General features: G+C 35.3%; 3 protein-coding genes across 3 annotated transcripts; 1 reads left to right on the top strand and 2 right to left on the bottom strand.

Moving 5' to 3' along the window:
• Positions 1–4,363: 4,363 nt before the first annotated feature.
• Positions 4,364–5,287, top strand: LOC108277640 (olfactory receptor 142-like). The gene has a single exon (XM_017490443.2). It carries the CDS (start codon positions 4,364–4,366, stop codon positions 5,285–5,287), a length of 924 nt encoding a protein of 307 aa, XP_017345932.1.
• A 4,215-nt stretch (positions 5,288–9,502) lies between these two features.
• On the bottom strand, positions 9,503–11,306 carry LOC128635313 (olfactory receptor 6Y1). Its single transcript, XM_053687523.1, has 2 exons — positions 11,198–11,306; positions 9,503–10,470 (listed from the first exon to the last, which is right to left on the bottom strand). The coding sequence occupies exons 1-2, from the start codon at positions 11,304–11,306 to the stop codon at positions 9,503–9,505; spliced, it is 1,077 nt and encodes a 358-aa protein (XP_053543498.1).
• Positions 11,307–22,091: 10,785 nt separating this feature from the next.
• Positions 22,092–23,075, bottom strand: or55e1 (odorant receptor, family 55, subfamily E, member 1). The gene has a single exon (XM_017490436.3). The coding sequence runs from the start codon at positions 23,073–23,075 to the stop codon at positions 22,092–22,094; it is 984 nt and encodes a 327-aa protein (XP_017345925.3).
• Positions 23,076–23,336: the final 261 nt, after the last annotated feature.

Here is a 23,336-nt window from a genome sequence, read left to right as displayed (position 1 = left end):
ATCTATAGTGTTATGCAGCACCATGGGAGAGTGTCCAAAAAGAAAAAGAAAATACAAAATGCACTTTACCCCAGACTACACTAAACTGTACCCCTGCTTCATAGGTGTAAAAAATAACAAGTTTTGCAAGTTTTCAATAGCAAGTTTTCGATTGCGCATGGTGAGTTAAATGGTTGTAAAAGACATGTTGAGGTGAGTTTAACAGGTGTCATTTGTTCATTAGCATAACGAACGTTATTTAAAGTAGCTGGCTAGGTGCTAAGGAGCTACTCTATTGATGTCCTACATGATGAGGCCAAACCTCCTATAGACTTGCTTAAAGTTATGTAATAGAATTTTTAAAAATGACTAAATGAGTTGAATATAATATCAAGTACATATTTTAATGTCACATTTAGCATTGAGACTTCCAACAAATTAAAATAAAATAAAAAATATAAATTGTGTGTGTGTGTGTGTGTGTGTGTGTATATATATATATATATATATATATATATATATATATATATATATATATATATATATATACACAATTTTTTTTTACAAAAATTAAAAATTTTAATTTGTTGGCAGTCTCAATGTATATGTGTGTGTACACATATATATATATATATATATATATATATATATATATATATATATATATATATTAGATTTTGCATGGTGGGATGTCAGCATAAAATTAAGATAACAAGAAATTAATTAATGTTTCCGTGTGACACATGAAGTGCGCTCACAGAAAGCTGCCTCATCGTGTGAGTACTGAATTGAGTTCTCTTTAGTGGCTTATTATGCTTAGACGGTCTAATAAATACACACAAATCATGTCAAAATGCAGGTCTCGCCAAGTGTTCATGTGAACACAACCACTTACAGTGGCAAATTTACATATGCTCATCATGAACATTATTTTCATTTATGGCACTTGGCAAAAACCCGTAGCCAGAGCGACTTAAATTTATTTCATTAATATATCTGAGCAGTTGAGGGTTAAGGGCTTTGCTCAAGGGCCTAACAGTGGTGGCTTGGTGGTGCTGGGATTTGAATTCATGACCTCACCAGGCAGTAGCTTAGTAGCCCAATGTCTTAACCACTAAGCTACTTTTTCTGAGGCAGAATGATTGCACAAGTTTTCATTTATTTGTGGCTTTCTGTAGTAAACACAAGGTCAAAGTACAGGGTCACAAATATACATACAGCACACCTAATATTTAGTTGAATGTCCCTTAGCAAGTTGAACCTCGAGCAGATGCTTTTGGTAGCCGTCAGCAGCTTCTGGCAGAATTATGGTTGGATATTTGACCACTCTTCTTGGCAGAATTGGTAAAGTTCAATGACATTTGTTGGTTTCCTGGCCATGACTTGACTTTAAACACAGTCCACAAATTTTTTCTAGAGTTGAGATCAGGACTTTGGGAAGGCCATTCCAAAAGCTTAATGTTAGCCTGCTTTTTTCATTCCATAACAAGCTTTGATGTGTGTTCCACTGGCAGCAAAACAGCCCCAGAGCATAATGCTTAACATTTGGTACCGTGTTCTTTACTCCTCCAAACATACCTCTGGTCACTGTGCATTTATAATACATTTCTGAATTATAAATTCTTTATTCTAATATTTTGAAATACTGGATTTTTGATTTCAATGCCATAATAATCAAGATTAAAAGGGAAAAAAAGGCTTAAAATATTTCACTTTGTGTATGAATCTAGAATATATGAAAGTTCCACTTTTTTAAATTAAATTACAGAAAAACCTTTCCACGAACTTCAAATTTTTTTAGATGCACCTGTTCATGCTTTTCCTTTTTTCTGATTCTGCTGTATTATAGAGCACTGCAGACCAAGTGAATAAATGATGCAGCTATAATTGTGTGGGGGTGCTTGTATGCATATCAGCGCTGTGGTTTGTATGTGTGTACTGAAAATGTTTTGTGTGTGTGAATAGTTTGAAAAAAGAGAAATGATATTGTACTGGAAATCACAAATCCCACCCCATTTCCAACCCCAAATTTTGCAGACTTTACATTCACAAACAGCTGTATAACACATGAAAGGTAATATCTGAAAAAACATAATAGGTGTACTTTAAGTTGTCCATTTCGGTCTGTATTTTACTCCATTAATGTGCTGTAATACAAATTGTAAAGAAATTGCCATATTTATCCAACATAAATTTCCCTGTAAACCCTGTCTGATTGGTCTTGCCTCGTTATACTGAAAATAAAATCTAACACTCCATTCACTGAAGATACAAAATTACTACACTGCTGTCTTCTTTTACCGACGTTCAGTTACGTAGTGACAAACTGCCCGAAGTGGAGAATTATTCTAAGCTAAAGAAAAACTTGCCTGGGTCAGGTTGCACCCCTATTACTATCAATCATTTGGCACAAACCATAATACTGTGATTATTTTGGCTCTCGGTTGACAATTGAACTGCGCAAACTGGCTGCAAACGATTATTTTGACAAAAAACATAATACTCTGATATTTTGACACATTAATGCGATTTGAACTCCATGCATCAATCCATCCATCCATTCTCCACACTGCTTGTAATATGTAGGGTCACGTTGATGCTGGAACCTATCCCAGCGTCTCGGGTTGTGGGCAGGGAAATACCCTGGACAGATGGCCAGTCCATCACAGGGATAACACAGACATACACAAATTCACACTCGCACTCATAACTACGGGCAATTTAGTGTCTCAAATTCACCTGACCTTCATGTCTTTGGACTGTGAGGGAAACCAGCAATTTGAACTCTGATATGATAAACATTTAATATAGCTGCTAATGTACCTAGCAAGCAATTCTGTACCTTTTGGTGTCTAAGCACACACCAAATTTATGGTCTCTAAACTGAGTGTTGAATGACACACTGGTTATACCTAAATAGCAGCAGAGATGCTGTGAACACTAGCTATAGTTTTAAATAATCCATAACCACTTGCGGTACCATTATTTCAGTTCTAATTGATTTCTAATTGTGCTGCCTTACTGATGTCAGACTGATGACAGAGGTCAAAGTTTGGTGGTTTAAATACCCACTAGAGGTGTATTTTAAAGTTGTTGTTTTTTTGTTTTTGTTTTTTAAATCATTTTATGCTCTAAATGGCATTTTAGCATTTGATATGCTTTTCCATAGTCAGGTAAGTGTTGCTTTCAGAACTGTCATGTCCATAACAGAGAGATGTCACATCCATAACAATGTTTTTTCCTCATAAATGCGAAAATGAAAAATTTGTTCTATGGAGCAACCCTTCTCCATTCGGTTTTTATTAATACTTCTGGTTTGTGCATTTTAATTCACAGAATTCCTACCAAGTATGTCATCTCCCAAAAACTCATGTCCTTTTTTGTCACTTCCGTAATATTTCCCTCATCTAAAATAGAAAACTTGTATACACTGACATTTTTCTGATGTCTGGACTCTATCATCAGGGGTTTAGGAAAATATAAAAAGATGATTCAAAATACTGATAATAAATAGATTCTATGAGAATTTATACTTCAAGTTTTGAATGCAAGTGTTACATCCATAACACTGGAAATTGCTCATATCTAACATCAGAACAGAGAAGCAAACAGGTTCCTGTAGGTTAAGATTTGAACCATGAATTTACAGGGGATGTAGTCCAGTAACTGAAAAGCAGGCAATGAAGAAATCCCTAGACTCTGTGGCAAATAACACCCATCACTCTTTCCCATACCATAAATATAGGTGTTTTCATACTGTAGCAACACATCAAACTCAGCCATTAATATGTGCTTCTTACCAGCTTTTATTTGTTTAGTTCAAAGGAATGTTTGTACACAGTGATCCATTTAGGCCTAAGTTTTAAAGTAAGTGATTATAATACTTTCTGGTAATTCACATACACACATTCTGTGTTCCTAAGTTTGTCTGTTTTGATTAATTTTGATTAATTATGCATAACTGTAATGATCCCTGATAACCTATTTGTCTCTGTGTGATAGACATCAAGCTTATGTGCAAAATATAAACAGCCTTTAGCAAATGCTTAAACATGCCCAAATCACTGTCTTGTTGTTTATAAATAACTGCCTTTCTATTTGCAACTTTAAAGAACTCTGACACCACTGACACTGGTGACATGAATACCTAAGGAAAAATTCAAGCTTGCTACTGATGCCTACAGTTAACTACAGCGTTCATCAGTCTAAAAGAAACACATTTGTAAGATAAGTAGATATGCATACTCAATACTATGTATAATGCATATATATGTAAATATCTATATTTTCAATTGTCAGATCACTGGAAATTTTTACAGTCTCATTTTACAATTAAATTTAGTCTACTATACTTATCTGTATAATTTAATCTTCAAAAAGGATCATGGTAAACTCAACATATTTCACTACTATTATACTGACTGGCTACTTTGAGGTAGGACATACTAAATACATTTACTTTGCTCTTTCAATAATATTGTACATAACAATCATATTAGCAAATTCACTACTTAGTTGTGTAATTTGTGTAGAGAGATCTCTACATGAACCCATGTATATTTTGCTTTGTTGTTTGTCTCTTAATGAATTATATGGCAGTGCTGCATTTTTCCCCTTTATTTTAACCAATATATTAACTGCATCCCATGAAGTTACAATTGCTTCTTGTTATGTACAGATATTTTGTCTGTACACATATGCATCTGTGGAATTTGGAACTTTAGCAATTATGTCTTATGACAGATATATGGCTATCTGTTATCCTTTATTATATAACAATATAATAACTTGTAATAGGGTGTGCATGTTGATTGTAATGGTTTGGGTTGTATCTTTTTTAAAATTCATCATAAACATTTTTTTAAGTTTACGTTTAGAGTTATGTGCAAATGTTATAGAGAAAGTGTTGTGTGACAACTATCTTCTTGTGAAACTTGCTTGCTCTGACACCCTTGTGAATAACATTTATGGTATAATTGGTGCCATAGTCACTATAGTTCTTCCGTTAATGCTTATTTTATATTCATACATGAAGATTTTGAGAGTTTGCTTGAAATCCTCTGTAGAGACTACTCATAAGGCCATGAGCACCTGTGCACCACACCTTGTTTCGCTCTTAAATTTCTCTCTTGGCTGTTCATTTGAGATTTTCTCAAGTAGATTTGATAAGATACACATGCATCCTGTGTTGCGTGTGATAATTTCAGTATATTTTGTGATTTGTCCACCAATTGTTAATCCTATTATGTATGGTATAAGGTTGTCAAAGGTAAAGACAGCTTTTAAAAAACATTTTTATTTAAAGTAGAAATATTTGCTTCTCTTCTCTATGTTTTCGAGTTGGTGATGTTTGGATTGCTTCCTGAATATTAAAGACTGAATATCAGATCTGTATAAGCAACATAAAATAACCTGTGCCATTTTGTAAGATAAATGTTTGCTTTACCACACTTAAGACAAATGCAGACAATGTAATTGATCTTACTTAGATGAGCAGAAAAATAACAAAATATATTTATATCCTACAAAGTTCAAAGTACATTTAAATTTCCCCAGTTGTAAAACATTCCAAATACATTCAATGGCCCCTGAAATCATTGATGCAGAATTACATTAGTCAAAATTGCTGTAGCACAATGGTTTCTTTACAAACTAAATATCACACAGTATATATTATTAATATATTTATGTTTACAATTAAACATTTGATGTGGATTATCAAAATAAAACGAGTTATCGGAAATGGCAGGCAGTACTCAACTTGTTTGTCATGAAGGGATCTCATAAGACCTGCAGATTTGAATGCCTAGAAATCCTGAGAAAACAAAGAGATGGAAAAGTGTAAAAGACAGGTTCTGACAAGTGTGTAGATATAGGTTGCAATATGTATAGGTTAATCATTTTTGGGAGCATTAATGTAAGTGTTTTTAAAAGGTCTCAAACTGTGAAAAGGAATATCAGATGATAAGCCAAGTGTGAATGTTGACATTTGTATACATATAAAATGGCACCTGAATACACAGTGTATTCCTAATATTCCATATAAGAATAATTTTTTAGCCATCTGCATTCTTAGATGAATAAAGGATATTCAGATAGAAAGGTGGTGGTGGTGGTGTACTACATACTGTTTAAATGTTATTAGAATGTTCATGTGTTATGTTCTATATTTGTCCCTAGACAGCAGGGGTGCCCAGTTCTAAAGCTGCAAATTTTAATATGTACTACTACTGTATATGAAAAGTACTACTAATGAAACATACTAATAAAATACTGTTTTGTTGTTCCATGCCTATTCAATGTTTCATTATTTTAACAAGAACAATAACCATTATAACCATAACAATTATAGGGGACCCCTTTGTAGGACTTGTTAGCAGTGAAGACTCTTCACTCTCATAACTACATACCTTTACTCTAGTTAGGGGAGTACTGGCACATTTTACATGCCTGTTTTCTCTAACTGCACACATGCAACTGAGACTTCATTACATGCATATACTTCATTTCTCCTAGTCCATTTGAAAATTTATGTATGCCCAGATACACCAAATTCAGCCCACAAAGGTCTTGAGAATTAGCTGATGAGTGCAATTAGGTGTGTTAAATGAGGTTGAAAGTTGATCTATGCAGTACTGAGGCCTTCCATGACTGGAGTTTAGGCTGTTAGCCTTTAACAATTGTCAGCAAGCTAAGGTTAGCTTAGCCTAACTAGCTAGTATGTTACCTACATAGTTACACTGGGCATATATTAAGAAGCGAGTGTTTAACATCAGTATAGGAAATTAGATAACTATTTGCGCTAACTATTTGAGTAACCATAGTAATCATGGTTGCCATGATATAATAAAAAATACATGCAATACATTTACATTTGTGATTGCTCTGTACATGCTTCTCCACATGTGCATAATAGATATGCATAAATCTGTATATTTTTGATATGTGTATTCTGCAGGGCTCATAATACGCTTGCAGGTCTAGCCCCATCTGTCAAAAATATTAAAAAAAAAAAAAAAAAAAATCAATATAAGTTTTCATTTTTGATATCCCCATTATCTTATTTGTGGTTAACAAATGTTTTTTAAAATTATGCTTTTTTTGTGAAACCAAGTGCAACAGCACCACCAGTGGTTATAAATGACATACCCCCTAGTTCTACATATGGGCTAATCTTTAATGTCTAATCTTTCAGCCTGTTTCAGTGTGAAGAAACTGTTGTGTGAGACTGTGGAGGAAGCCTTCATCCTTGTGGCATCCTTCATGCAGTGGAGCCATTGGAGTGGAGCGTGATCAGAACAGAGGGTAAAGGGGTCACCCAGTAGGTAGTAATGGAGGGTAAGGACTGCCCAATTAATGGCAAGATACACCTATATCATCATGCACTTGGTCTCCCTTACCGAAAACTTGTGGCAGATGTACAGCACAGGATGTTCCTGTCCCTTCACCACCCGGGACAAAAACGGCCCCCAGCCCTCTGTCTGACGAGTCAGTCTGCAGAACAAAAGGGAGAGAAAAGTCAGGAGAATTCAACAGCAGGCCTCCACACAAAACTGCTTTTACCTGGCAGAAAGCCCACTCGCATGGTTTCATCCATTGGACTGGATCTGGCGCTCCTTTTTAGTGAGGTCATTCAGTGGGCCAGTGATGTCCGAAAAATTAGTCACAACCCTCAGGTAATAGCCAGACAGCCCCAGGATCTGCCTCACTAACATTTTGGTCTTGGTCTAGCACCGCTTGTTGTAGATGGTCTGCAGGTCAGGGAGCTTAGGGCGGATGATACTCTCAGCTGTTCGCATCACCCTCTGAAGAGCTTGTCTGGCTTGCATGGTGCTGTTCCCAAACCTGAATGTAATGTTTCCCATCAGTATGCTCTCAATGGTGCAGGTGTAAAAGTTCCTGAGCACCTTAAAGAGCAATTTGTTTTGTATTCAGTGTCAGGGACAGGACTGACTATGTATCCTGTCTCACTTTCACACCTGTACCTCAACAGCCTCATGTGTTTCATGGGTTGGAAGGCATTTTTAAGAACTGCACACATTTGTTTCTGTAACTAGGACAATGACTTTGACATCATATAGTGCATGTCCAAAAATCTCTATCTCCATGCCACTTAATTTGAACTTCTCTATTTCTTTTATTTTATAGATCATCGTTATTCTCACAACTGTGTATGTATAAAACAATGTTTACGAGAATATGGGACAAATCACATCCCTTATTGACTCAGTAAGGGACACAGTATTATACACTATATGGCCAAAACTATGTGGACACCTGACCACTCTTCCGATTCATCCCAAAGGTGTTCATTGGGGTTCAGGTCAGGGCTCTGTGCAGGCCACTCAAGTTCTTCCACTTCAACCTTGGCAAACCATATCTTCCTAGACTTCGCTTTGTGGCGAGGGGCATAGTCATGCTGGAACAGGTTTTGGCCTGATCCAGGTGTAGGGAAATTATAATGTTATAGCATACAAAGGTATCCTAAACAATTGTGTGCTTCCAACGTTGTGACAACAGTTTGGGGAAGGCCCACATATGTATGTGATGGTCAGGTGTAATTGGTGGTAATTCAGGTAATTCAGCCATATATTGTATTTTTTAATACAGGACTCTAGCACATAGATGGCAAGACAAGTTTGTGTGTGTGTGTGTGTGTGTGTGTGTGTGTGTGTGAGAGAGAGAGAGAGAGAGAGAGAGATAGAGAGAGAGAGCAGGTAGGTGCTGGTAGGACCACTTTTCACATATTCCACAAATAAATGTGAATGGCCCATTGTAGTCTGTATCACACGTATACTTTTAGAAAAAAAAATAGACTATGAAAGCTGTTTAATTTTGTTTATAAATATTGTAAGCCATGCACCAAGCACAGCTCACAAAACTCAGAATTTCATTAATCCATGAACTCACATTTAATTTTTGGGGGAAACACACACACACAAACATGACTATTTTAGTAAAGCAGAGCATTTTTAAAAGGTTTATACACACAAGGATTCTTTACATACAAGTCCTTTTTGCATATATATTTGAAGAGTTATAAGCAATTTATAGTATGTGTTTACAGCAGATACTGTAATTACACTGATTCAGTCTTCAAAATAAAAGACATTTGCATTTATGTACTCATTGGTGTTGTCCAAAGATTAACTCATCTTACATGTCTTATCATTTATTTCATTTTTGTAGGCATCCTTGTATACTGCTGTCTAGCATAAGGCAGAAAGCTGCACTTATTGGTACATAATGAAATTTAAGGCAATTTCCAAATCATTTACGTTAGAGAAATATGGAGGACTCTTCACTCCCCCCCCCCCCCCCCCCCCCACCGCCGCCTTTCTCTCTCTCACACACATACACACACACAGTAATACTGACCAAACTGAAACCAAATACACCAAATCAGTGTAAAATCTGTTTTCCCATAGGTATACAAACTACACAGTCAGAATTAAACTATGCTTGGCCAGCACTGTAACAAAATTAAATATCAAATTAGACCTTATATACAAAAAGTAGGCTTTTAAATGGTGTTTACTGATTGAAAATTAAATTCAAGTGCAAAAACTCTTTTATGCAGAAGTTTTTTGAAACTTTGACTAATCTTTTCGGTTTTCATTCCATATATAATTGGATGCAAGAGGGGTGGGATCAGAATAAAATGTACAGATATGAAAACATTAAGCTCTTTTGGAAGGTAATAATTTAATCGATTATATATTACAGAGAAAAGAGTAGCTGATGAGAAATTAATAAATGTGATTAAATGTGGGAGACAGGTTTTTAAAGCCTTTTTTTTTGCACTTGCTGATAATTTCAAACTAACAAGTAATATTTTTACATATGACGCAACCACAAATAATAATGGAAAAACAACAAAGAGAACTACCAATGCCAAGCCATACAGGTCTCCAAATACACTCTTAACACAGGAGAGGTTGACAACTGCCAAGTTATCACAAAACAGCTTATTTATAGTGTACCTACACAAAGGCATCTGTGAAGTAAGGTGTATTTGTGTACCTAAAAAGCAAATCGGAAAAATATAGGCTATGCCTAGAAGCAACCTAACTTTCATTGCTGTCATTATGTTGTGATACTGCAGTGGTTGACAAATAGCAACATATCTATCATATGCCATAACCATTAATATTAAATATGCACAAGCTGCATAAATATTAACACAGAATACTTGAAACAGACAACTGTCAAATGAGATGAATTTCATATTGTCAAGAAGGTTGTACATGATGTTAGGCAGAACTGCTGAGCTTCCAATAAGTCCATTCAATGCCAAATGGAATAGAAATACAAACATAGGTTTGTGAAGACTTGTGTCAAGGTAGATCACCAGCATCAGCACTAAATTTGCAAAAAGTGTTGCAAGATAAGTCAACAAACTGACAAAGAAAAGTGCATAATTGAGAGGCCCAGAAGGTCCATAAGCCAAAAAAATTAAAGTTATGTTAAAATTGAGCATATTTATTGATTCTGTAAAAAAGACAGAGTATACATTACACAACAGCATTGTCAAGACAGTTACATTCTACAAAATGTATTACTCTTATATCTCTATAAATTGATTTTTTTTTAAAAGACTGTTAAAAATACTGAGCATTATATCACAGACCATACCTTGATTTAGTTAAGACCTTGCTGTCACAGGCTTGACAGTTTTCTGAACTGCTCACCAGAAAGTAGTATATATAGCTTGCCTTTAACTATCAGAAATTTCTCGATGGAACACTAAGCAACAGTTTTCCCCACTGGCATTAATTAAGATGTATTGCACATATGATCTCAAGGTAAAAGATATAGGGGCATTATATTATATATATATATATATATATATATATATATATATATATATATATATATATATATATATATATATATATATATATACATAAAGCATTGACAATGCTAACCCCTTTTGCTTATGTCTTGGCTAGGTAATATTTTGGATTAGTAGTTTTGGCTTAGCTTGTGTTTTGTATATCTACATGAAATTTATAATAATTGCATATTGCGAACCAACAAAAGACGACCACATTTGGTTCCAATTATATCAGCCAAGAACAGGAATCTGTGTTTACAGTCAGCACAGGGCAACAAATCTAGGCCAGGCAAAGTTTTTCTAATCTTCCACTGTCCAGTTTTGGTGAGCCTGTGCCCACTGTAGCCTCAGATTAATGTTTATGGCTGACAGGAGTGGAACCATATGTGATCTTCTGCTGTTGCACCCATCCATCTAAAGGTTTGAAGGGAAGTGTGGTCTGAGAAACTTTCTGCTCCCTATTGGTTGTAAAGCGTGTTATTTGTGTCATAATGGGTGATTCAAACTCTCTTAATGTTGAGTTTCTAATATCTAATCTAGTAAATGATTTTGGCTGTTGTGAAAGTCAGTCAAGCCCTTTGACACCTGCCCACCCTCACTTCTTATTTTTAAAGGAAATGCATTCTATAAAATTATAGCTCTCAGGCACTTTTATGTGCACTTTGTTGAATAAATCTCTAGAAATCTCTAGATTATGGTGGTGATTTACATGCATGCAACTTCATATTTAGTTTAAAAAAATTGGATTCTGTATGTCATGTTGCATTATGCTTTGTAACAGATGCAGGTTCATGTATTCACCATTGTAGTTTATATGCATATTTGGGATGGTCTTCTTCATATGAAAGACGTTGTAAGACAAATTACCTATATATCTCCAGCCTTTTATCCTATCATATGAGCAATTATAGTACTAGATCTACTGCCTGATTTTATTTAAATGTTGCAAGAGTGCATTGAGATCTTGGTAAAACTGTTTTCTCTTTTTATGGTCCCTGGGCATTTAATGAGTTGCAAAGTACTATTTCCTTAGAACCAGGTAAGAACCTGGTCTGAGGCAGCCATTTCAGCACTCCAGCACTGTTTTTAGCACACAGACTGGAATATATTCAGGGAGGCTGCTACATACAGGCTACAGACTTTGAGGAATACACAGCATCAGTGACTGGCTACATCAGCAAGGGCATAGATGATGTGACTTCCTTCAAGGCCATCACCACATGTGCAAACCAGAAACTGTAGATGACTGCCAAAGTGAGCTCCCTGCTGAAAACCCAAGACACTGTCTTCAGGTCTGACCACAAGGTAGCCCTCTGCGCAGCAAGGGCCAATCTGTCCTGGGCTATCAGAGGGGCAAAGCACAGCTATGCAGAAAGAATCCACAGTCACTTCATAAACACCAAGGACACAAGATTTATATGGCAAGGCATTCAAGCAATCACATACTACAAAGCTATATATTGTCTGAGATGGTGATGCCTTGCTCCCAGATGCACTGAACGATTTCTATGCATGGTTCGAAGCACAGAACAACATGCCAGCATGGAAGGCCCCCCAACCCCCACTATCCAAGTACTTTAACACATGGAAAGCTGCAAGTCTTGACAACATACCTGGCTGGGTGCTCAGGGAATGTGCTGATCAGCTTGCAATGTTGTTGATAGCTTCAACACTTCCCTGAGTTAAGCAGTCATCCTTGTCTGGTTCAAGACAACCACCATCATCTCTGTGCTGGAGAAAGCATCTGTGTCCTGCCTCAATGTCTACTGGTACCTCGAATAATATAGTCTATGGCAAGAAGCAGAACTTTCTCTTACAAGGCCCCACCATTATGGAACAGACTTTCAATTAGTGTTCAGTACTCAGACACTGTCTCAATGTTCAAGTCTAGACTAAAAACATATTTGTTTAGTCAAGCCTTTTGTTAATAAGATTTTCTCTTTGATAAAGGTGCAGATCTGAAGGGTTTACTATCCATGAGTGTTTTGGTAATCTGGGATGTTTGGATGCTTTAGCCCTGAGTTCCTGTTAACACAATTAACACTTTTGGGCTCTACAGTATTAAGAAGAAAATGTATTTATTTATAATCACACTATTTGGTATCTCATCATCTCAGGGAGTTTTTCCATGCCAACATCACCTCTTTCTTACTCATTAGGGATAAATGTAAAAATTAAATTTTGATTTTATATCTGGATTTCTGTAAAACTGCTTTGTGACAATGACCATTGTTAAAAGCTCTATATAAATAAAGCTGAATTAATTAAATAAACCATAATATAATACTTATTTCTTATGATTTTGTGTGTATCTCATATTAAATTAAAGAAATTTAATCTAAGGTTAAACAAAGATAACACACTATGCCAAAATTGAAAGAAATTCCAGAAATTATGAGGAAGACGTTGATTGAAATACATCAGTCTGGGAAGGGTTACAAAAATATTTCAAAGGCTCTGGGCCACCAAAGGACCACAGTGACAGCTATTATCTTTAAATGGAAAACTCAGCACAGTAGTGAACCTTCCCAGAAGTGGCCAACCTTCCAAAATTCATCCAAGAGCACAGCGACTACTCATCTAGCAAGTCACAAATGAGCCAAGGACAACATCAAAGGACCTACAGGCCTCTCCTGCATCAATAAAAGGTTACTGATGATCAGAACGACACTGGGCAAAAAATGGCATCCTTGGTGGCAAGTGGCAAGACGAAAACCACTGCTAATGCAAGAGAACATTAAGTCTCATCTGAATTCTGCCAAAACACACCTTGATGATCCACATACCTTTTTGGAGAATGTTCTATTGATGAGTCAAAAGTGGAACTTCTTGGAGGACAGGGGTCCTGTTACATCTGGTATAAACCAAATACAGAATTCCACAAAAAGAACATCATACCTACGGTCAAGCATGGTGGTGGAAGTATGATGGCGTGGGGATGCTTTGCTGCTTCAGGACCTGGGCAACTTGCAATAATTGAGGGAAACATGAATTCAACTATCTACCAGAAAATCTTAAAGGAGAATGTCCAGTCTTCAGTCTGGAAGTTGAAACTCAAGTGCAACTTGATTATGCAGCAAGACAATGAGTATAGGAGTAAGTCCACCTCCGAATGACTAAAAAAAAAGCTAAATTAAAGTTCTGGAGTGGCCTACTCAAAGTCCTAACTTGAACCAATTAGCAGGCACTTAAACGAGCAGTTCATGCTCGGAAACCATCCAGTGTAGCTGAATTAAAGCAGTTCTGCAAAGTTTAGTGGGCCAAGATTCCACTGCAGTGCTGTGAAAGACTGATCTCCAGTTATCAGAAGCATTTAGTTGCAGTTATTACTGCTTAAGGTGGCACAACTTAAGCAGTAAAAATATTTTAAGTTTAAGGGGGCAATTAGTTTTTCACATGGGTGATAGGTGTTTATATAATTTTTTTGCTTCAATAAAAAAAATAAAAATAGGAACTGTAATGTATTTACTCAGGTTGCCTTTGCTTTATATTGTATTTCATTTGAAAATCTAAAATATGTACAAAAGTGATGTACACAATAACAGAAGAATTCAGGATGTAAATCCCAGCATTGTACTTTTAGGACTTGTATGAAAGTCTGAGGATGCTTTATGTTATATTTAAGCAGATATATAGAAAATTCTAAAGGGTTCACAAACCTTCAAGCACCGTATATAATTCTACTCATTCTTTTCTTTTTAATTTACATTTTTAATGATACTTTTCTACAAAAATGTTCCATTTTACAAGCTTCATGTAGACGAAAAACAAACCTTTATTTGTCAATATACATTTACATATATACAATATACATTACATTTATATACAATATACATTACAGCACAGGAAAATAATTTTTTACATATCCCAACTTGGGGTCAGAATGCATGATATGGCACCCCTGGAACAGACAAGGTTAGGAGCCTTGCTCAAGGTCACAACAATGGCAGCTTGGAAGTGCTGTGACTTGAACCCCCAACCTTCTGATCAGTAATCCAGAGCCTTAACCATTGAGCCACCACTACCCAGTTATTACTATGGCATGTGGAGATGTCTTAGATGAAAAATTTCTTAGCTTAGCTAATAGGTTTTAGTATTCCAAGTACTGACTGTGTTTTTATACTGTCTTCCTATAGTGCTATATTTTTTTAAATCATATTTCGATCTGCTTCTGCCGAATATCGCCAAAAAGCCATTCAGACATGCAGCACTCACTTAATGAGTATAGCAGTTGCCTATTTCACTCAATTAGTAAATACTTCTGACGTGATTCAGGTGCTCGTGATCATGTGACATGGTGTGTGCAGTGAGTATGTGATGTGCAATGGCTTATGGGTGTTGTAGTGCAACTAGCCATTATATCTTACCTAGAGGTAGTTGATGTTACTATGATAAATTGAAAAATTAAATGGCTTGTGGTGCACGGTGGCTTAGTGGTTAGCACGTTTGCCTCATGTGTGCGGAGTTTGCATGTTCTCCCTGTGCCGCGAGGGTTTCCTCCGGGTACTCCGGTTTCCTACCCCAATCCAAAGACATGCATGGTAGGCTGATTGGCGTGTCTAAAGTGTCTGTAGTGTGTGAATGTGTGTGTGATTGTGTGCCCTGCGATGGACTGGCACCCTGTCCAGAGTGTACCCCGCCTTGTGCCCGATGCTCCCTGGGATAGGCTCCAGGTTCCCCCGCGACCCTGAAAAGGAGTAAGTGGTTGAAGATGGATGGATGGATGGATAAATGGCTTGTATTGGGTAAATAAGCAACTTTGGATTTTGATGTACACATACTGTATTGTACTAAAATTTAGAACAAATTGGTTAATTTTCTGAATTATCACAGAAACAATTGTTTTAGTTAAGAGAAGGACAGAGTTATAATTAATACAGAGTGTATCACCATATAGCATTTACTAAAACAAGGGACAAATGGTTTTGGAAGAACAGACACAGAAATAACAGTGATAAATAAGCTGTGTTCACACATTCAAGGATTATTTCTCTCTTTATTTTTATTTATCTAACTGCAAGTATTCATACTGTTGATTTTTCAGTAGGATTTGTTCCTCAATTATATTTCCAGTAAAATTTTGTGGGGTTTTTTAGCTGCATGTATCAATGGCCATTAAAAAGTTAAAGGCAGATGTGTGTGTGTGTGTGTGTGTGTGTGTGTGTGTGTGTGTGTGTGTGTGTGTGTGTGTGTGTGTGTGTGTGTATATATATATATATATATATATATATATATATATATATATATATATATATATATAGAGAGAGAGAGAGAGAGAGAGAGAGAGAGAGAGAGAGAGAGAAGCAGAAGTAAATTTAGTAATTATACTCAGATTATTTTTAATTAGCAAGTGATTTAATTGGTTTTGGCATGATTATGATAATTGTTCACTCCAGACATCGAGTTTATTTATTTATTTTATTTATTTATTTATTTACACACATCAATTTGTAAATTCAGGAAAAAAAACTTTAGTAACACATTTCAAATGTCTTTATGCACTTCATAATATATTTTAAAGCACACAGTCAATTACTTAACCCAGTGGTTCTCAACGGGGAGCACAGAGAGATCGGAAGGGGCCGCAAATTGTTTTCAAGAAAAAAAAGCACAGACAGGGCATCATTTAGGTACTCGATGTATTTTATTGCTTTTCAAAAAGAATGTGCATAAATGAAAAACCTCACATTCCCTCTCCTTCTGTATTGTCTTTTTGCAGTTTAGCCTGCCTTTTATCTAGCTGTCAGTGCAGACCAATGTTGGCAACTTAGCAACTTTTCAGACCCCTTTAGTGACTTTTTTTTTTGCAGGAAAAAAAAATCTAGCAGCTTTTTGGACAAACCTTAGCAACATTCCAAATGTCGCCAGTACTGTCCTCCAAGCGCAAGGTCTTGCGTTCCCGCTGCACTTACACCTCTCTCTGCGTCTGCTCTGTTAGTGAGTGTGTGAGAGCCAGTGCAGCACATCAGCTGGCAGCTGACATAGACATGAATGTAAAAAGAAGCAAGGTCAGATGTCCCATTGATTGATTTAATAATGTCATGGATAACGAGATGCGCCCTTCGTCCCAATTTATATCATTCATATGAGAAGGTTTTTAGAATGTAAGACGAATGTAATACAACATGTTTTGCGTGTAAAATAGTTCACGTTTTTGCAGCCTAGTTCTCTTGTTCAAAGTAGTTATAGTGTTCAGAAACAAGATACATTTTCAAGATCACCCTTTCTTTATCAATCAAAAAGATAATTCATGTTCCATACCTGTGAGTTATAGCTTTAAAAAAGTCATAAAAGTTATTTTTAAAAATCATAAAAGTTATGAAAAGTATTTTTTTTTAAAGTACAAAAACACAAAAGCAAAAAAGTCTATCTATCTATCTATCTATCTATCTATCTATCTATCAAAAACAGATTATAGATTAGGTTATATATAGATAGATTTTATATAGAATAGATAATCATTATACCTGGTCTCCTCCAATATGGGGGGGCTTTATTTACAAAAGGTTGAGAACATCTGTTATACTTCAGTGGGACATTAAGAAGTTACTAGGTAATGGGCAGAAATCCAAGTATTTTGTTGAGGGGAAACAAGACATTTCTGCTGATGAAAGCAGAAACCAGACATTAATTTGATTTTATGATTCAATAACACAATAATTACAAGAAACAGGGAAAATGAGGGTGTGCTACATTTATAAAAGAGGGGATTGCTTTTACAGAGATAGCCAGAGGTAGAGATTTAAAATACTTCACAGTAGAAATATGGGCAGGGAAAAAAGCATTAAGTATAGTCAACTATTGCAATCCTTGTAGAAGACAGTTGGAAACAAAGTACAGTTGTGAACACTATTGCTAAGTAGGCATTAACAAATAGATAGAGGTAGGACAGAGAGCAAGATGGATACTTGAAAAAGTCAACTGGGAAGGATTTCGACAAATTTGTGAACAGGAAATTGAGAGAATCGATACAAAAGTAGATAGATGACATAAATGAAGCAATAGCAAACATGGTAATAAGAGCAAAAAATAGAGCAAGTAAATAGTTAATACCCTGGTGAACAGAAAAGAATATAAACTAGCAGTGAAAGAGAGAAATATAGCCTTTTGAATAGTACAAAGAATGCACAATTTCCAAAAAATAATTGATGGAATGCAAGTGTGCAGGCTTTGGTACATAAAACTGTGAGGAAGGCAAAAAAGAAAAATATAGGAAGAAAAACTCCTATAGGAGAGGTATGGGGCATGATACATGAAAGAATAATTGCAGTTACAGATAACAAGGCAAAGTTAGTAGCTAAAATATTTGTCTACAATAATGAGAACATCAGACAATGGAAAAAAGAGGGAAAGAACTAACAAAAGAGAAACGTCAAGGAGCTCCAAATAAGATAATTAAAAAGCTGGAAAGAAAATGCATTTAGATATGTTTTATATGCACCCTTTTCCCTAACAGAATTAAAGAATGCACTTGTAAACAATGTATGTAGTGTTAAAATATTACCAGAATTTACAATTAAAGAATCAAAAACATTGACAGATCACCGCTCATTGTACACTACAGAAATAATTGCATTAGTGTTAGCTTTACCGTTTATAGATTTGCCAGGGAATGTAATTTTATTCTCAGATTCCAAATCAGTATTAACAAGCTTACAGTCACATACATGGCAAAGCAGGTAGGAAATTCTAATTGAAGCTCAACACATACACGCACAGACCAATTGGGAATTCAAGTCAAGTTTATGGGGAAATGTGAGAGCACATGAAGCAGCAAAACAAGTGTTTTTTTCCATGACAGTGTACTGTAGATTTTAAACACCACAAGTAAAGCAAAAATTCATATGGAATGCAATGATTTAAGAAATGGCTGCAGAGTTTTAGAAATCAGTGAACAGGAGATTTCATCTGTTGCCAGTGGTGACTTAATGGTTAAGGCTCTGGCTTACTGGTTAGAAGGCCAGGGGTTCAAGCCCAAGTGCTGCCACTACACTGTGCTTCAGGGACTTGCGGAGTTCCTCAGGGGTTAAAATGTCAAAAAGGTCTACATTATCAAAGCGCTAATTTTACTATTTTACTAACTTTAATTTAGCTATATATTCTTTTCACCCTGGTAGACATTGTAAGCACACTGTGCATGGCCACAATAATGAATATGAGAATGACACTACTAAAATAAACTAATGGCATTTTATTTTTACCTTTATAGAAATAATTACAACAAAACAGAAACTTTTTGTGGATAGATGAATACAAAGAATATTTCAAAGAAAATTTAAACATTATGAAAAAACAAAAATTACAGTATTACCATCCACAAATGTAGTGACACACCCACTGTATGTCACTTACTGTAAAATCCAGTAAAACTATTCATTTCACAATTAAATTTACATTTGTCAACAGCACTCTTTTTATTTCTATAAAACTGCAGCACTGCTTGCTGAACTGGCATTTTGGTCTCAAAGCTTGTCATTTAACCCTCTAAATTTAATTTTAAAAAGATAAATTGAGATTTTAATGATCTTACATCACTTTTTTTCATATTACTTTATGCTACAGGACTAAATTGACCATATTAGTTAAAAAGGGGAAAGGTACTATATGTACTGTATATAGTAGAACTATATTCGGAATCTTGAAAAGTGGGTTCATTATTATTCTGTGCTGTGACTCTGCAGCTCATGCTGACTGGAGCAGACGCTTTTAGTTTATAGCTTCTGTTGAACGTCTCCAACTGAACTAAATGGTTTTTATGTATATAAAAACGCAAAACGTCAGTGGGGGCGGTGCCGAACAGAACACCGGTAACACAGAGTATTGCAGAAAGCCTAACTCTTTGTAAACATAGGGTGCCTTTTTGCAACTACTTGTCTCATATTAGCTCACTTTTTTCAATTCATGTTGTTTATCTATATTTTACAGGGTTACTTGCATGTCTGGAAATGTAACGAACTTATAAAATGGGGTCAGAGCAGCAAATTAGCAGCATATAAAATTCTGCTAATATCACAAAAAGGTTAGCAGAAGAACTAGTGGTTTCAGCATGGTGTCTATCTGTAGAAGTGAGACGCATCGCGACTGCATCATGACAACGAGACTATCTGACTGCAGACTCGAGTCGGACAAATAAATAAGAAAATTCTCAGACTTTCTTGTGATAAATCTGCTACTGTTTTGTGCACACTTTCGTGTTAATTTTAATTCAATTTTTTTTTTTGCATAATATAATTGTTTATTAATTAATGTTGAGAGGGGCACTGTTAAATAATTGTGAAAAAGGACAGTGGCTAGAGCCCCCAGAGACCACTCCCTCACCCCGCCCCCCTTCTGCACGTCCCTGCTGTGCTTTTTAACAAGCTGGGATAGAGAACAATTTCACTTTACTATATGTGACAAATAAAGGCTCTGGAAGGACTGGAGGTCCTTGATGTTTGCACCAGTATGATCCCCAGTATAATGCCATGTGTTGTGGTGCTGCAACAAACAGAAGTCCCGGCCTCAGTACTGCACATAAGCTATTAGAATCTTAGTTAACATATAACTGCATATCTTAATCCTGTGCAGTAATTACATGTAGTAATGACATTATGTATTTTCGCCTTGAATATTTTGGTATTTATTTATTTAGTTACTTTAGGACAATGTATACTGTACTTTTTCATATATTTGTTCATTTAAATTAAATTTGAAGTGCATTTTTTTAGAGCAGACACAAACAGCTGATACCACAAAGATCAATAAGTCTTTATTTGATATAAACCAAAAATATAAGTAAAAAATCTAATAAACCATTAAATGAAGGGAATTATTTAATTGGATTTTGACTTATTAGTGTTCCCTACAGACCTTAGGTGCTTGTTTGGTCTCAGGTGTATGCACAGTTGATTTATTGGTTCCACTGTGTAAATGGCAGCCTTTTGGATGACTAAATGCTAATGTTAGAAATACAAGAACAACATGATCGTTAATATTTGATGATATGTACACCACAAAGTTTCATGTAAACAAATATGGTATGTATGACAGACAGGCAATTTCATGTTATATTATGTATACAATTTGCTATTGAAGGGAACATGGGATCAACAGAAGCTTTTTTAAATAACACAAATCTTTTTGATTGGAATGGATAGATTGGAAACAGTGGTGGATACTTTAATGTCACCAAATAATAGTGGGTTCATATCTGTGTCCATTAAATAGGACCAAAATAAAGAAAAAAAACTGTTGTAGCAAAATAAGCATGGTTCATAGGAGTGTATCAATGCTCTTCCTGTTCCTAAAGCTTCTCTACTATAATTTTCTATTACCACATTTTTATTAAACTAACTACAAATTATTTGCTGATCAAGTTACACATAACAAGTAAATTATGCTCTCCACAGAGTAAGCATTTGAAATGATTATAATAATGTATTTTTGGCTCTACCTCGTATGGTGATCACCATCATTTGCCATAAAACTAAGAATTGAATTGAAAATAGAATTTCCCACTTTTACAAAATTGACAATGTTGCTTATTTCATGTTAACAAGTAAGCTTTCAAAACAAGTAAGACTTGTGACAAGATCACTTAAATTGAATAGTCAGATAGCAAATTTTAAGCTGTAAAAAAGAGAAACAGCTGACAAACATTTCTATTTGTAAAATAAAAATATTTAAATAAAATATTTTTAGTTTATTATAAAAGGTTTTAATACAATGCAAAGCAAACTTCATAGACTAGACATTCTTCATGAATATTGTGTGAGAATCATATGTTTATACTTGCATTATCAAATGAAAAATTTTAATCTGTACTCTTAGAATTCTCAGTCTGAGCCCAATAACACTAATTTTGTGCTTTGCTGAGAGTGCATCAGCAGTGCTTTGTGTTCTTTGCTACAATGGTAGAATATTAATTGTTTGACACACTCAGACCCAAATTGTAACATGGCTATGGAAGAATCTTTTAGATCCCTTATGCAACATCCAAAACTTCTCGGATATATGCATGTTTCAGATATTTTGAAAATTTCATCTTTCTTATTATTATGATCATTATTAGAAGTATATTACTAGCAAATATATAGACTAACAAAACATGAAAGTGAATCAAGGAAAAATATACTGTATTAAAAATGTTTTGAAAGATAATATGGCATACATGCAGTAATTCTGAATTATACTTAATGCTGGAAAAACACAGACTGTGTCCATTTGATTGAGTTCATTAATGATATTACTAAAACAGCATCAGTGATATTACATTAATGATATTACTAAAACAGCATCAGAACCTGACAGTTGAAACCTTTACAGTGAAAATTCTATTTACATGCATTTTGAATATTTTTAAGAGTGCGTTCCTTATCTCTTTAGTTCGGACACCATAGATAATTGGATTGATACATGCAGGAAACAGTATATATGTGACACCCAGAAAGGTATTAATATCAACTGGAATTGGAATTTGAAGATTTCGTGAGAGAAAAGTAACACTTCCTATGAAATAAAAACACATCATGACAATTAAGTGAGTACTACAAGTATGAATTGCTTTTGATCTTTGCTCACCTGCTGCAGCCCTTAGCACTACATACAAGATTTTCACATAAGAGACAAAAATGACAGATATATCAATTCCAACAAAACAGATAATCACAGCAACCCCAACTGCAGCATTTTTTGCAGTAGAACTACAGGCTAGGCTAACAAGAGCCATGTGGTCACAGTAACAATGATGGATAATATTTGACCCACAAAAAGACAAAGATGCAGCCAAACCAACCAACGTGCACATTATTGTTCCACTCCTGATTAATGTAAAAAGCAGCAGTTTGAGAAACATAGAGGAGTTCATAATTGCTGTGTAACGAAGTGGATTACAGATTGCTACAGAGCGATCCAAAGCCATTGCTAGAAGAATAGTAGACTCTACTGAGGAAAAAAAGTGAACGAAAAACATTTGTGTTAAACATCCAACCAAAGTTATTTCATTTAAGTCAAAGAGAAAGCTCAGAAGCATTGCTGGGACAATGGCAGTAGGTACAATGATGTCAACCACTGCTAAGGCAGACACAAGTATGTACATTGGACTGTGAAGTATCGTTGTGTTTTTGATTACAAAAAGTATTAAAGAATTTCCAAGAAGAGCTAAAATGTAAGCGAGTACAAATGTCAGGAAAAGCAAGTGTCTGTATCCAAAAGTCTCTGGGAAGCCAACAAAAATAAACGTTGTGTGTGTGAAGTTCACGCCTTGGAATTCCTCAATCATGGCACTGTAAATCAGACATAATTTCATACAAAAATGTAGTCATTATTTTGGTTTCTATATAACTAGACAACACCTGAATAACTACATGTTCACCTTGCCAAGTATAAACTAATAATGCAATTTATTTGTACTCTTTAAGAGACTTTCGGCTAAAACAATTTAAAGTGCTAATTTCGTGCAAATTTGTTGGGTAAAATGTAGGTACCTGCCTCAGGTTTTCTGATGCTTAATCTTCTTGTTTGGCTTGGTCATTTATATGGA

This window comes from Ictalurus punctatus, chromosome 17, assembly GCF_001660625.3.
Source record: "Ictalurus punctatus breed USDA103 chromosome 17, Coco_2.0, whole genome shotgun sequence".
NCBI lineage: Eukaryota > Metazoa > Chordata > Actinopteri > Siluriformes > Ictaluridae > Ictalurus > Ictalurus punctatus.
This window is presented reverse-complemented; position numbering and strand designations above follow the sequence as displayed.

What these genes read in the sequence shown, in the direction of transcription:
- or55e1 (XM_017490436.3), bottom strand. Translation starts at nt 23,075, where the DNA reads ATGATTGAGGAATTCCAAGGCGTGAACTTCACACACACAACGTTTATT.
- LOC128635313 (XM_053687523.1), bottom strand. Translation starts at nt 11,306, where the DNA reads ATGACACAAATAACACGCTTTACAACCAATAGGGAGCAGAAAGTTTCT. An exon ending in ACAGCAGAAGATCACATATG is followed by an intron (nt 10,471 to 11,197) that starts GTTCCACTCCTG and finishes TCTTTTTTACAG; the next exon opens with AATCAATAAATATGCTCAAT.
- LOC108277640 (XM_017490443.2), top strand. Translation starts at nt 4,364, where the DNA reads ATGGTAAACTCAACATATTTCACTACTATTATACTGACTGGCTACTTT.